At 36.2% G+C, this 15,791-nt stretch overlaps 1 protein-coding gene across 1 annotated transcript in view; it reads right to left on the reverse strand.

Annotated features, from left to right (window-relative positions):
- Nucleotides 1–3,329: 3,329 nt before the first annotated feature.
- Nucleotides 3,330–15,791, reverse strand: part of LOC110109349 (lysine-specific demethylase JMJ705) — a 55,782-nt gene continuing 43,320 nt past the window's right edge. The window contains exon 8 of the mRNA XM_020840381.2: nt 3,330–5,732. Within this exon, the coding sequence (XP_020696040.1) occupies nt 3,643–5,732 (2,090 nt within the window). The 3' untranslated portion in view covers nt 3,330–3,642. The remainder of the gene's footprint in view (nt 5,733–15,791) is intronic.

Consider the following 15,791-nt stretch of genomic DNA (forward strand, 5'->3'; position numbering starts at 1 on the left):
TCAAAAGGTTTTGTATCCTTCAAAATTGACATGGAGCAAGCCTACGATTCTATGGGTTGGTTACCCTTGGGAAAGGCTTTGGATTATTTCGGTTTTCCTGAATATTTTTCTAAACTGATTTTAGAATGTATTCAAAATTCCAAATTCTCTATTTCAATCAATGGTAGTTTGAGAAATTGGATAGAGGGACAATGTGGCTTTAGACAAGGTTGTCCCTTATCTCCATATCTTTTTATCCTTTGTGCACAATTTCTTTCTAATGCTTTCAAACAAAAAGGTGATTCTTTGGGAGTTCGGCTTTGTACAAATGGGCCTTCTATTTCCCACTTGTTGTATGCAGATGATGTGATCATCTTCTCGGAAGCAGCCTTGAAGCCAACCAAAGAGATTAAATCAATTTTGGGTAAATTTTGCTGTTGGACGGGTTTTTCCATTAACACCAATAAATCTTCAATGATTTTCAGTAAACATGTTAGAAGAAGGAGAATGAAAGCAATTGGCCGGGTGATGGGCTTCAAAACAGTTAATCAATTATCCTATCTTGGAGTGAAACTTGCAATGAGAAACTTAGTTAAACAAGATTTCCTTTTTATTGTTGATAAAGCCTTGAAAATGACTAATATTTAGGGAAGCAAGATGATATCTTTGGCAGGAAAGATTCTATTAACTAAAACCATTTTGCTTTCCTTCATCACATTTCATTGTACTAGATCCCTTGTGCCAAAGAGTATACTTGATGAGATAGATAAGATTTATAGAAGCTACATTTGGAACAAATCTAATGGCAGAAATGGCTTAAATTATGTCAATTCGCTAACTATGTGTCTACCAACCAAATGGGGAGGTAGAGCTCTTCACTCTTGCTCTACTAAAGTCGGTCCTTTGAGATCAAAAATTGCTTGGAAATATATGATTGATAAAGACTCCTTACTACACAAAGTCTTCTACCTAAAATATGGAAATCTGGTGGAAAAGGTAGACAAGAAATTTGCAGGATTTCCTGCTTGGAAAATCATGATGGTGGGAGGCAAATCACTAAGGCCATTTATTAGATGGAGGGTGGCCAATGGAAATAACATTAATGTTTTCAATGATACTTGGATCTTAGACAAAAGCATTAACAAGTGGCCAACCTTTATTACTCCTCAAGAAGACAGTAGATTTATTATTTCCAATATCTTAAATAACGGAAGTTGGAATGTGGAGCAAATGAAAAGAATAATTGGGGAAGATCTTGTAAATCTTATCATACAAACCAATATTCCAAGTGGCCTGGTTGAGGATAAAATGGAACTATTATTCCAGAACAATGGAAAATCCTTATCATCTATGGTTTTTGAGAATTCGGTGAACCATTCTCAGATGGAGCTGTTCTGGACCTGGATTAAAAAAGCTAAGCTTAATTCGAAGGTGGAGACACTATGGTGGAGGATTTTCAATAATGGCTTGCCTTCAAATGACTTCCTTGTACATAGAAGAATGCAAAGGGACAATCTTTGCCCGTGAAGCTGTAATGCAGTTGAAAACAGAGATCATGTAACAGCAAAATGCGAGAAGCTGAAGGATATTCTTAATCAAATCAATGAATGGGGCTTCACTTTTCAGGAATTTGATTCTTTATTAGATTGTTGTAAGTACTTATCACTTCTAAATCCCTTTTTGATTAATCTATATTATACTGTGGTGTACTTAACATGGAAGTCTAGAAATAATCTTATACACAATGGGAAGGAAGATAGCTCATTGTTTATTGCTTCCAATGCAATAAGCTATGCTTCAATTTCTGCTCAAGGGATTAGTAGATTCTCGGGTATATGGGATGTCAACCAACCTTCCAAGTTGTCTTACAATCATTGGCACACACCCCCCCACCCGCACTCCCCACCCGATTGGCTTAAAGCAAATGTGGATGCTACATTACTTTCTTCATATAAAGCTAGCATTGGAGGAGTGTTCCGTGATCACAAAGGAAGATTCCTTCTAGTATTTGGGAAACCGTACACCCATTGCGATATATCTTCCTTGGAATTATTGGCAACTCAATCCATTAAGGAAGTGTTGAAAGATTGAATGTTTAAATACAAAGGAATAATTATTGAAGGTGAGAATCTTAATGTCATGGAATTTTTGAAGAAGGCTAAACAAAATGGAGACACAAGGTATGATGATATTCATCTATTTAATGAGTTTAATAACGTCATTTTCAATTGTGTTGATAGACGTTATAACAAGTTAGCTGACTTATGTGCTAACTATGGTATTATGAGCACTTTTATTTGAGAGGATGTCAGTATTTTTCAGACTCCTCTATTTATGTCTGTGCTAAAGGAGGAATCTAATGCTTTGGATCACTAGAGTTGTAATAATTTCTTAGCTCTTTTCTTTAATGCCATTTGACGCATTTTCTTCAAAAAAAAAATTACCCTCACATTTCCTAAGGTTTCCTTTTCCTTATATTGAAAGTTTTTTGCTCGAATTATAGGTTATTCAAAATGAATATTCTAACTTCAAACTCAAACCTATCTTTAATATCAAAATTGAGTTTGATGAATAACAATACATGCAATAAACTTTTGAAAATACACTACACATGTGAGTCCATTTCTTGATCTCCTTTTTAAGCTGAACACAACATAATACTTTAAACACTTATCCATAACCTATCAATAAACATGAAGACTAAACCTTCACTCTTAGCCAATGGACTAGGGCTTAAGCCATATGTTCCCAAGTAATGATCTTCAAATGCTAAATTGCCAAGGGCCCAAAAGAACTTAAACTAGACATAACGATTTTAAGTGAATAGACAATGAACTTGTCCTAAGACCCTAAACCAAACCTTGGAGTAATAAAACATCAATCCAAGCCCACCATGTTGCCTGCTGAAGGTGATCTAATGATCATGTTCTAGTGCCCATCACCAAGCTAATCCAACATCCTTTAGCCAACAGCCTAAGTTCATTAGCATATAGTGGCTCAAAAACAAGTCAACTTTGACATAAAACATAGGCCAAGTCAACACACCTATCAAATCCTCTATTTAAGACTACCTTGACTTCTCGAGCCTTGGACCTATTAGCTTAGGAAAACCCTAGGGAAACCCATTACCCACATCTAATTGATTGGACCACAACCAATAGTTAACTAAGGTCAATAGTGACTATGTTTCTCAATTATCAATGGATATGTTGGATATCCAAGTTTGATTCGAAGCTATTGATGGCTGCAAGCAAACTTGATATAGAATCCAATATATATAAAGAGTAAGAGAGAGTCATTACACAACGTTACAAATGCCAAGCACAGCAAAAGGTTGCAAAGCTACAATATCGTTAAGAATAAAAAACCTTGGATAAATGATAGTTGTTTTCAAATTAGTTCCCATTTGAAAGAATTCAATTCCATACAATACAAATGGCTGCTCAATTAAGTTAGAATGAATGGCCAAATGTGAGCCCAAGCAGAAAAATAATACTGCAATTGAATCAGATGCAGATGAACAAAAGTTAAAGTGTCATTCTAACCTATACCCTACTTGTCCCTCGCAATTAGAGGGGGTCTAACAAGGAGCCTCCCACACCTTTCAGCAACAACTGAACCAAAAAAAACAGTTAATTCTCATGCTCTATCCTTCATTGCCGACTAATGACCTGTCTTTCTCCTATGCCGGCTAAAATCTGAGACAAAGCGAAATGTTAGGTCACATCCAGGTTCCCTGCATGAGTAAGGCCGTTCACCAGTGTGCACTCTTATGTGCTCTGTGCGAGCCCATGCCCATTTGAACGTCATCTTGCAGCCTTTCCAAGGGCACTTGAGGGGCCGATCATCACAATGCACCTTCCGATGCTGCAACAGGTACTTGTGTGAGAAGAACTTTTTCCCACAACCTTTCTCTGGGCAGACATTCCGTTTGTGCAAACAAAGGTCATGCTTTGTCCTGAAACTCATGCAGCAGCCCTCAATATCACATGAGAAATTTTCTTTGTCAGGAACAGAATCAAGGGCCTTCTTAATCTTCTTTCTGTTGTTAGGCTTCTCAGGTGCTACTATAACATTTGCCTCACCAGAATTCAACCGCCTCTTGCGGAGCTGCATACTGCGTTGATCTTGATTGGTTCCTTTTACAGATGGACTAACACAGCTAAACCTCCCACCACATTTCATAGAGAAATTATCCTCTGCACAACCAGTTTTTGCAGAGCTGCCTGACCTAGTTTGCGCAGCTTTCCTATTGCAACCATCCTTTAATTTTTTCCTCTTCTTGCCAGATTTCTTCCTAGCAGCAGCATTATTGTTTGGTAAATTCTTTCTAGGCACACTCGCTTGTTTTTTTCCCTCTGAATCAGTGTCAGCTTCAGAACTCTGATCTCTGTGTCGGTCATCATCAGCATATCTAGCATTTCCAGTGTTCTCCTCTGCACATCCAGCATTACTGGAATCTTCGAGCTGGGTATGTGTAGCTTTCCTAGTCCTTGACCGGACAACCGAACACTTCCTCTTCTCATCAGATTTCCTTTTAGGAGCACCGTTGCTGTTTGTCAGGTGCCGTTTTCGTATAGTTGCCTGTATATCATCATCTATGTCTGAATTAGATTGAGACCTATCTGCATCTGGAGCACAAGCCGAATTTCCAGCATGTGCAGAATTCTCCTTCGCATATCTTGAATCGCTGAAATTGTCAGACTTGATATGTGCATGTTTCAGAGCATTTGATATGACAGCTGATTTTTTCCTCTTATAAAATTTTCTTCTAGCGTAAGCATTGTTCTTTGTTGAGTTCCATCTTGACCCATTTGCTTGTTTATCATCCTCCATATCCGTATCAGCTTCAGACCTATCCCTATCTTGCTCACCATCTGCATTTCCAGAATTCTCCTCTGCACATCTAGCATCACTGGATTTGTCAAGCCAGGTATGCGTACACTTCCTAGTGCTTGATCGGACAGTATATTTCTTATGATCAGATTTCCTTCTAGCCACAGCATTGTTATTTGTGGAGTTCCTTCTTCCTAAAATTGCTTGTTCATCATCCTCCTCTATATCTGTTTCAGCTTCGGACCTATCCGTATTTGGGTCACAATCTGCATTTCCAGCATATCCAGAATTCTCTTCTGCATATCTAGCATTACAATCTTTGTCAAGCCTGGCAGGTGCAGGTGCATGTTTTCTAGCGCTTGAAAGGTACTCTGATTTTGTCCTCTTCTTACCAGAATTTCGCCTATCGGCAGTGTAGCTATTTAATGAATTCCTTCTAGATAGAACTAATTGGTTCACATTCTCTCTGTAGCTATTAGCCTCCAAACTCACATCTATGTTATCATCATCATCTGGGAAGTTTTGATCAGCTAAAAAAGGATGCACTTGGTTTGACATCCACACCTTTCCACACCACTTTCCAGCAAAGATTATTTTCTTCTGCCTTCGAGAAATCGTTCCAGAGCTGATTTGCTCTACTGGTGATTTTTGAAAAAAGGACTTGTATATCACCTCATTATATGGCAGTTGTTTTCTGAACAATGGAGATTGGCTGAGGCTGACGCTGTAATAGAGATTAATGCCTAATTTCACTGCCCAATCTCCATTACAAGGAATAACATCCTCATCTTCTATGGCTAACCTAATTTTCTCTTGGTCTTGCTCGGAGGCATCCCTGTACTTTACAGATTTCCACTGATGATCGAGTCCTAGCTCCTCCGCCACGAGTTTTGCTTCTGATTCAATTTTTGGATACTCTGCAATTTGCAAATTACAATTTTGTCAACACATTACACAAAAAATGGGCAGAACAAGTTCAAAAGTTGCATAAACAAAAATAATATAAATGGAACCGTATTTCAAATAAACCAGGTACAAATCAAACCCACTTGCAGGTAGTCAAACAAAATTTAAAACAATGCTTTGCCAATTTTTTCTTTTTTAATTATCATTAGGAAAAAAGGAAGACTTCAGCAGACTGTCGCCAAGGCATCCTCAACGAACAAGTATTCTTCTACAAAAGTTTACAATCAATACCACAATGGATAAAAGTTAGTGGTGGCAAAAGTTTCAGCACAAACCAGATCAAGAGTTAACAAGAAACATATTATTATACTAGATGTTTCATTATCTAAACCCAGGTCTTGACGTTGGTTGAGGGTTGAGCTAAGGTAGAGACTTAATCTTATAACGAAGAAAAAAAAAAGAAAACTTAAAAACAAGTGAACCATTAAAACAGATAGACCAATTTTAACTATAAGAATAACATAGCCACTAATGCTTACATAACATATCATATATATGGTCAGATTTGTTCAAGACCATAAGCCAAGATTTCTCTTCTCTTTTTTATTTCCTTTAATCCAATGGGTGAAGCACAAAAATAAACTCCAATGGATTGGGATATGAAGACATCATGAAATTATGGAGATGATCAAGACAGGTTGATTTTATTTGATAAATAGTTTATATTAAAAAGACAAGAAGGACATCACGGTTATGGTCCTTTTGGACAGCATATTGTCACAAACATTAAAAGAATTCATTTGTAGAGATAATTTTAAAGGAATGAATTATTCTCCTTATCATATTACATGCTTTGAATTAACAACCGTAATGAATGTTAATTTAATACATGTACTAAATGAAATGAAATAAAAAAGAAGATGAATTAACAACTATAATGAATGTCAATTTAATACATAGACTAAATAAAAGAAAATCAAAATGAAAGTGAATTAATACACGTAATGAAAGACAATTTAATACATAAGACCAAAAGAAAGGAAATCGAAAATAAGGAATTAATGTATTTATTTAATTTCTCTAATACTTATATGCCCATGAATGACAACATAAAAAATATCAAAATGAAATAGATTAATACTCTAAAATGGCGATTGAAAGGGAGAATAAATTTTCGTTCAGTACTTTTGATAAAAAAATGTAGAGAATAAAATTAGGGTCCTCATTTATATAAGTTGCTGCATTGAAATACCAATAAGCTCCTCTGAATAATTCGTAGGACGCATTAAGTATTGCTACGTCGATACCAAGTCCAAGCTGTGGGCTTCGAAAATTCGAGTACCAGCCTCTCCTCGCCTCTTTATTAATGGGGAGAGTTTTAATGGATTTAAGTTACGGGATAAACTTTCAAAAGGAAGATTAGGTATTGACAAGATACTTTCTATAGATTTGACCCTCATTTTGTTAGGACTTTATGATCTGATTTCTGGTATTTCATAGGTGCAAGCCCCTATAATTAATTACTTCTCTAGATAAAGAGAGCGAACTTTTGATTACGGCTAGTCATTTAAATAAGTCATAAGAATTACCTAGCGCAAAATAATAGTGATTTTAGGGCTTGAATTTGGTTTTGAATTTTTCTGTTTATGAATTAAAATTTATCACCATATACTTAAAACGGGTGATGGAGGAATGATGACAGGCCCATTCAAGATCCCATGATTCTATAGCCTTGAGCTATCATGATCCTATTAGTACGATAATGGACCAGTCCAGCCGATCCATACAGGACTGGCTCACGGAGATAGAGGCGGAACTCTTCCGCCTCTTCTGAACGCTGATTGCACCGCAGGAGCCGACGGAGCATTTTAGAAAGATTTACTGAGGGAGTTAGGAGGGAAATTTGAATGTAGAGACTATTTAGAGATTTCCTTTTGATTTGTATGCATTAAATAGTTTGTTTACCTAGGGTTAGGTTACCTTGAATTTGTTTGAAATTTGAGACTCTTAGGTTTTTGGGCTCTAGCGGCATCTAGAGATTTGGGAGAGAGATCCTCCTCTCGAATATAGTATCAAATGTATCTTGTTATTTTTCTTCCATTAGTTTGATTATTGCAATAAAATCTATAATTTTTTTAAGGTTTTTTTGTTGGTTTTGTGGATCGTTTTCGCTGTTTTTGCTCTACTGCTACGGTTGATTTGAAATCTTCAAGTACTTCCTAACAGATCCCTAATCTACTTAATTTGAGGAGGCATTCAAACCAAACTGATAGAAGGACCCTTGTCAGCATCCACATGTTGAGTCGTTTAAGGGTATCTTATAAACCTGGGGTAGATGTTTGTCAAAGCGGTTAAATTTAAGTCAATATTAGATGATCAAGAGCTTTAGATCTTATTGAGTGTACCCTATAATTTATTACTCAAATAGGGTTTTAACCATTAGGGACCATATGAACTTTGGCTATGACCATAATACAACAGTGTCATTTTGTGACAAAATCACTTAGTCAGAAGTCACGTGCCACATCTTTGCTGGAAAGAAATTAACTGAGAATAAATTGTAATAATACATTTAACAAGACATCTTCACCTTGTGAGCTAAAGTTATTCTTCAATTCATCATCCTCGCCAAACTATTGCGAAGTATGGAAGGATATTGATTTTAAATTTTTTTGTGATAGATTTAGTTTTATAAATTTAAACTTTTTGTAGGATTTGAATCTAATGTTTTGAATTAAATAGCTCTATTCAGAAAAAAATTTCCTGTCAGCACATTTATCATCAGGGTGTTAAAGCATTTTTACGAAAACCGCGAAGCATTCTCAAATTTTGTCTTTAATGATTTGATGTAAACATTAGAGTACATGAAAAATTTTGCACAGTATTTGCATAAAGAATTTAACACATTACTTAATAATCATGCATATCAGCATAAAGCATTTTGTACAATCAATACATGTATATAATGCATATTACACTTGCATAATCTATTTTCATTTGCATGTGCATACTACATTTGCATTCTGATAATGCACTTTTATAATGCATTCGTTCTTGCATAATGCATTTGGGATATTGTTCTCACATAATGCGTTTAAGCATCATTCTTGTGTAATGTATTTCATGTACTGTTTAGTACACATGTATTTCATGTACTGTTTCATAATGAATTCTTCTTGGGAATAATTTTAAATTTTGAGTTAGCTGCTAAAACATGTAGAATTAGTCAAAGATAAAAATAAGAACATTGCCTAATTGAGTCGTCAATAATCTATGAGCTCTAGAAATAGCACCTGGCCCTTCTAAGAGAATTTTATTTCAACTCAAACTTTTAAAACACAAATTAAGATGTAGATACAAAACTGCCCAGTGATTTAATACACTTTGCAGGGACTTTAATATGGTTTCAGGTTACCCATAAGCACAAGCCCCTATAATAATTACCCCAATGACGAGAGAACTTTTGATTTAAACAAGTTGATGGTGCTAAGTTCTTAGCATGTACTAATAGCATTTTTAAAGTTTAGTATAGATAATTTATCACTATTGTCTTAAAGTGAATGGTGTGGGGATGACAGTAAACCCAATAAAATCTCATGTAACTATAGCTCCAAGTCAACATTGACCAAGATATGCTAAGCGAATCCTTAATTCACAGCACATGGGGATCATGCCATCAAGAAATATATGGTTTTTCTCGTGTCCACAATCTGATAATGTTATTTTGTGGCAAATTATCTTATCAGAGTGCCTCTAAGTAAACCATATTTAATGTTTCAATTTAATGACAAAATTATCCGGTTGGATGGCACATGCTATGCTATGTTCTTACTAGTGATAGATCATTTAAGAGTAATCATAATAATACATTAAAAAGCTATTAGCTCTTTGTGAGCAAAAGTAAATCATCAATTTGTCACCTCATCAAGCTACAACAGAGGGTAGATATATTATTTCTTTAAGCTTTAAGGCAATAGATTTTGTCCAAATGATTTTTTTTTAATTTGTCAAGATTTGAGCTCGAAGTGATTTGCTTTGAGATTTTGGGGCATTTTAGTAAAAGTGCTTTGCTTTAGTTAAGATTCATTGTCAACATGACATAAACAAGGTGCTGCTTGAAAACACTTGAAATTAAGAGTTCGATTTTTTTTTAATGAAATCCTCGGTTATGATATGCAACGACTACATCCATCATAAGAGTATTTGCTTGATTGCATCATTATTTTGAAATATGCTGGGCCTCCATGTTTACATAGGATCAGGCTCAAAGATTAACTTTACGAGCTACTATATAAGCGAAATGACTTTGAAAGTTTGCATTTTGAAATAAATTTTATTCATAAGAGGCTTTGAGGGCCTAATACGAATGTAAAACAAATATCTTTATAAACTTTGTAGTTGTCTGTTCATTCAAGGATTTCTTTAATTACAATAAGAATAGGATTTTAAATGGTTCTTTCATTATGATCTATTTGAAATTCTCAACTTGAACATCCCTTATGGAAGTCTTGTTAACTCCAGAGAATGAAACTAAAAGTATGGGACTTAAACTCTGCCATATTGATAAAGCAACTCACCCAAAGAGCATTGTGTGATGATAACTTTTCTTTTCAAAAGAGAGTTTGCAATATTTTTAAAATGATTGCAAAATCATTTCTAGAGTAGTTACATGTTGCTCAAATCAAGGTAAATTTGAATTTAGTTTATTACCAATTTCACATTTATGTTTACACATTAAACAAGTTTGTCAATGCACATACACTGTTGGTAATTAGATCTATCTTGCATGCATTTTTTAAATGTTTAACAGCTCATGACATGTGACAATGGGTAACTTTGGCTCTATTTGGAAAAGAAAATCCAATTTATGTGAATGTAAAGCCACTTGAAAAGTACTGGGCTACTGAGGCATTCATTATAATACCCAATTTAAAAAAAAAATGTAAGCATGGAATTTTCCCCAAAATTTACCCCATTTTATCATTCCTCCATAAAACACCAAAGCTATTGTTATTAAATCTTATTTTTAGTTTCGAGCATTTTATATATATATAAGTATACCTAAATTACAAGTTTAATACATACATACATATATAAATGCATACACACACAAATATATATATGTAATTAGCAATTAACTTTTAGAAGTGTAGCAGGATTTTCCTCCCTCCACTAAACACCAAAGCTATCCAAATGACATCCGTTCGCAAAATACATTTCGCCATTGTGACCAGAATATCATGAATACTCAAGAACTACACTTTCTATGCTTAATTTGGATCATCCGGATTCGTGACACGAATTTTGGGGCAAAGTGCAATTCGATGAAAAGGACACTTCGCACTATCCAAATGATGCCCGATTGACGTACGGACTCAGTCGTTGTGTCCAGAATGCCATCAATACTCTAAATGCTCTATCAATTTGTTTAATTGAGGTTGTGCACGCAAATCGAGTCAGTTCTGAAACGACAACACGCATTTTGAGGATATTTGGACTGAACGTCGCCCAAATGATGTCCGATAGCAAAACGGACTACGTCGTTGCGACCGGAACTTCGGGTATACCCTAAACACACTATCAATTTGTCTAATTTTGATATTCGGCGAAATCGAAATGTAAAACAAGACAAAATGCGCAAATTTTAAGAAAATGCGTATGAATCAAGAAATCACACAAATCAAGTTGATTTTGATCAATTAACACATTGCCGTCATTTTCGAATGGACAAATGATGGTGACAAAAAAATAATGTTACAATTAATTTAATAAAATTAAAAGAAAAAATCAATCAAAAGTCAAACAAAAAAAAGAAATCATCTATTTGAATTAAATTCTTACCTAGTATCGTCGAATTGCTGGATCAAATCCCGCAAATCCCGCTGACGATGGCCGCTAAAATCTCATCCGATAAATCACTCACTTCAGTCAAATCATCTGCTCTCGGCGTTAAAGAGAAGCTAAAGCAAAGTCTGTCGTTCTTCTTCGACACTTGCTTTTTCACCCGACTTCGAGAGCTCCAAATAATTGTCTGATGAATTTAGTCACATAACCCTTAGAAACTTCCTCATATCCATCTCTATTGCACATAAATGCTTCAGCCGGCTTCAATCTTTGTGACCAAATCCCATTCCATGGCCTTTACCCACCTCGAACCTAGAAAGCTGGCCGAATACCCTCAGTTCCTAGCTCAATCGAATCCACGGCTAGTCCATCTCCTCCCTTAGCTACAGAAACAACCACTCAACTGGACCATTACCAACGTCTGATCTTCCTGATTCATCTGGCCGCAAATCAAACCCACAAGAAGCGCCCTCAGACTCCTATGTTGTCTGACCCCTGCTCACGTTCAAACAGAGCATCCCACCGCCTTTGCATTAGAAGTGATGATGCAGCTAAGAATCTCACCGAGCATGAGAACCATCACGATCTTCAGCAACAATGGGGTCCTTGACTCGATGAAGGTTAAGGTGACGAAGGAAAGTATGGAAAGAGAAGCAAAATGATCAAAGCTGGCAGAACAGTTGCACAAGCATTTTCTAGCTGATGCCCACCCTAAGTCATCCATTGTATTTCTTTGCGCCTAGCTGATGAATATTCGTCTAATCTCTTGCACGGAAGCAACTACCTTCTCCAGAGTTCTGCCTTTGCTCTCTGATGATTCTTTGCACCGTTTTGTTTTGTTAAGGGATAATGTTCGTGCAATATCTGATGTCCTTACATCTACTATAAGGTCTTCATGAAGGCCTAAGAAAACAGTCTTTCATTTTATAACTGACAAAAGGCATATCTAGTTATGCATTCGTAGTTTTCTTTACATCCTCCTTCACCGGCAATTGTTGAGTTTAAAGGTGTTCACAAATTTGATTGGTTGACAAGAGAAAATGTTCATATTCTTGAAGGTATAGAGAGCCATCATGGTGTTCGAAATCATTAACATGGAAATCAGGTTTCAGTTTTGATATGGTCAACCAGATTTCTCTTGTTGTTATATCTTCTTATTATCAAGATGGGCATGCTTTAGAAGCTCTTAAGATGTTTGAGAAAATGACAAGGTTTGGCTTTAAGCCTGATTCTGTAACCTTTTCCATAGTTTTATCAACTTGTGCAAGGTCTTTGGATGTGGAAACAGAGAAGGGGATGCATGGAGAGATGGTGAAAAGTGGGTATGAGATGGATGGTATTGTAGGGCTGCTATTGTTGACATTTACAGAAAATGATACTGTTTGGCAATTGCAAGAGAAGTCTTTGATCGAATACCTAGCCTGGAACTCGAAGTTTTATTGCATGATTTGCAAGGGGATAGGAATTCATGTTTAGAGGTTTACCAAAGATGAAGTGTGAAGGAATAATGCTTATTTCGAGTGCTATAAGCAACTTGTTGATAGTTAGCTCTAGAATTAAGAATATAACCAAAAAAAAAAAGAGTTAAAAAAAAAGGAGATGATTTTGTGCATGTTGAACTTTTCTCTTGCCATCTCGTCACCCTTGGAATAGTAAGGTATAAACCTTTGATCCCTAAAAATTTGAGAGCCTGATTTCGACGCTTACAACACGACAAAACAACCATTATACATGCTTTTCTTACAGTGGCGGGAAGAAGTTTGTCGCGATGCTTACGACGAAGCAGGTAATCACCTAAAATCCCTTTTTCGGCGTTCGTGGCGCACCGGAAAACCACCTATTTACGCTTTTCTTAGTGTGGTGGGATGGGAATCCGCTACAACACCTACGATGAAGTGGGGACATATATAAGTACTCGCTCGCGGGGAAATAACTACATTTTCAAAAAGGTGCCTTTGAAGAACCATGCACGCTTTTTTTAGCGTGGTGGGGGATCAAGATTATGACTGTGGTGTCCAAGGACACCAACCATACATGCTTTTCTTAGCATGGTGGGAATGCCTAGTTTCCTGTAGTTTCCCCTAAACAGGGGAGACGCCGGGAAGATGCCAAAATTTCTGGTGAACTGAGGACCTGATTTGAACTTTGATTGAGCGCAAGGGACCTAAGTGAATTCAAAATTGACATTGAACTTAAACTCGAATCTGCATTGAACTCAGATGAACTTGGCGCAAGGACACAAAGGACATTGAATTCAAACTCGAATGAACCAAACAGAGGACTTGAATGATATCAGATGATATGGACTTAATTGAATACAGGAGATTTGGACTTAAATGAAAAATAAAGAGACTTGAATTTGGATCAATAGTAAATTGAATTTGAACTTGAAAGAACATCAGGGGACCCTTGGACAATAGGGAACAAGACTTGGAATAGCATGAAGATAAAACTCAAATGACTAACAAAAAATGCAAATCATAAGTCAACAAGATTCCAACCATTCAAATGAAAGTTATCTCATGAACAAGGAATAATAAAACTAAAATGATTCAAACTATTCAACCGAATTGAGCTATATACAATATTTAAGTGAGTGATATGGCAATATGCCTACAACCAATAGCATGAAATTTCCCACAAGTGTTGAAAGCCTTAATGCTAGACGAGGAATGAATATCAAACAAATTATGAATGTCAAACTCATTATGCATATTGTAAACCATCTTTGAAGACAAAGAACTTGCACGTTCAACTTGTTTTCAAGTGATAAGATGGTGGAAAGTACAATAACAATCATGTTTGTGGAAGGGAGTGTAATGTTTGTAATGAATATCCCGATGTATTCATGAAGGAAATATAAAGACTATACGATGAATGTATAATGAATGCGATGAATTCTCCACAGACTTCGATAGAAGAACCGTGACACATTCGACTTATCGCCTACAAGCAACAAAATTCCTTGCAAACAATGAAATCTCTTATCAACACACTCAATGTAGGCAATCTCCACGATCAACAACTATTTGGTGGAGGGCAAATATACAAATCCCTTGCGAGTCAAAAGGTAACCAATTGGAAACAGATGCAAATTCCTATGGACTGTTGTAGGAGATCCACTATCTACAAGTGCAACACAAAGGAAAATAACAGGCAACAAGAAATGTATATCCATAGATCATGCAAATGCTAGCAAGTATTGATTATAATGAATGGTGAAATTTAGTCAATCCACTACGTTCAAAGGGTATAATTGTCAGTTGAATCTAATTGCCAGTAGATGCACAAGAATATCTCAGTAGATGCTACAAATCATATGTCAAAGATAGAAGCATCCATGTCAACCTTTGTTGATCAAGCACCAAATGCAAGTCCATGCAAACTACCGTAGGAGCCCTGTCGTACACACTATATGTTATCTGCAAGAAAATACCAGATGATGCGCAGCAGATACAAGCTCCTACAAGATTCTCTACGTGACCCGCTATGAATATTACGTACTATTTACGAACGAATGTCAAAGGACTATAACAAATGCAAGTTTCTACGAGTCGTCATAGAAGGTTTAATGTACGCCTAGTGTGTCAGCCACAAGCAAAATGCAGAATAACTACAACAAATTCAAATGTCTGTAGTTAGTTCTAGAAGACTTGTATGCAAAGTAATGACCACGAATAAAATTATCGTGTCAATGCAATTGTCTACAAATCAAAAGCAGGAGATTCGTCAGTGTAATACAATCCATTTACATAAAGCAATAAGTAGTGCACGACAGTCTACCTGTATAAAGCAGCAAACAACTCAATTCAGAAACTACTACAATACACCACCGGATCTACAACATCCATGCAAGCGGACTGAAAGTATTTATAAATATTTTCAAAATGCCCCCGCACATGCACCGTAATCTGTATTCACATAGGTTCGCAAAAGGGGTAAGTGCAATCATAAAACCCACATATGCCTCGGCGAGCATGATGTATTCACACATGTGACGTCTAGGGATGCTATGCGGGTCAATAAATTTGAACCCGATCCTCCTAAACAAGTAAATAGGAGTCGACAATATTCAATAAATAATTATAAAATACTCCCAAACACCCGCATGAGCCCCGACGAGCGTGATGTATTCACACACGTGACGTCTATGGATGCTACGCGGATCAATAAATTTGAATATGATCTTCCTAAGCAGGTAAGTAGGAGTCGACAAGTTTCAACAA

The sequence above is a fragment of the Dendrobium catenatum genome, unplaced genomic scaffold, assembly GCF_001605985.2.
Source record: "Dendrobium catenatum unplaced genomic scaffold, ASM160598v2 fragScaff_scaffold_1579, whole genome shotgun sequence".
NCBI lineage: Eukaryota > Viridiplantae > Streptophyta > Magnoliopsida > Asparagales > Orchidaceae > Dendrobium > Dendrobium catenatum.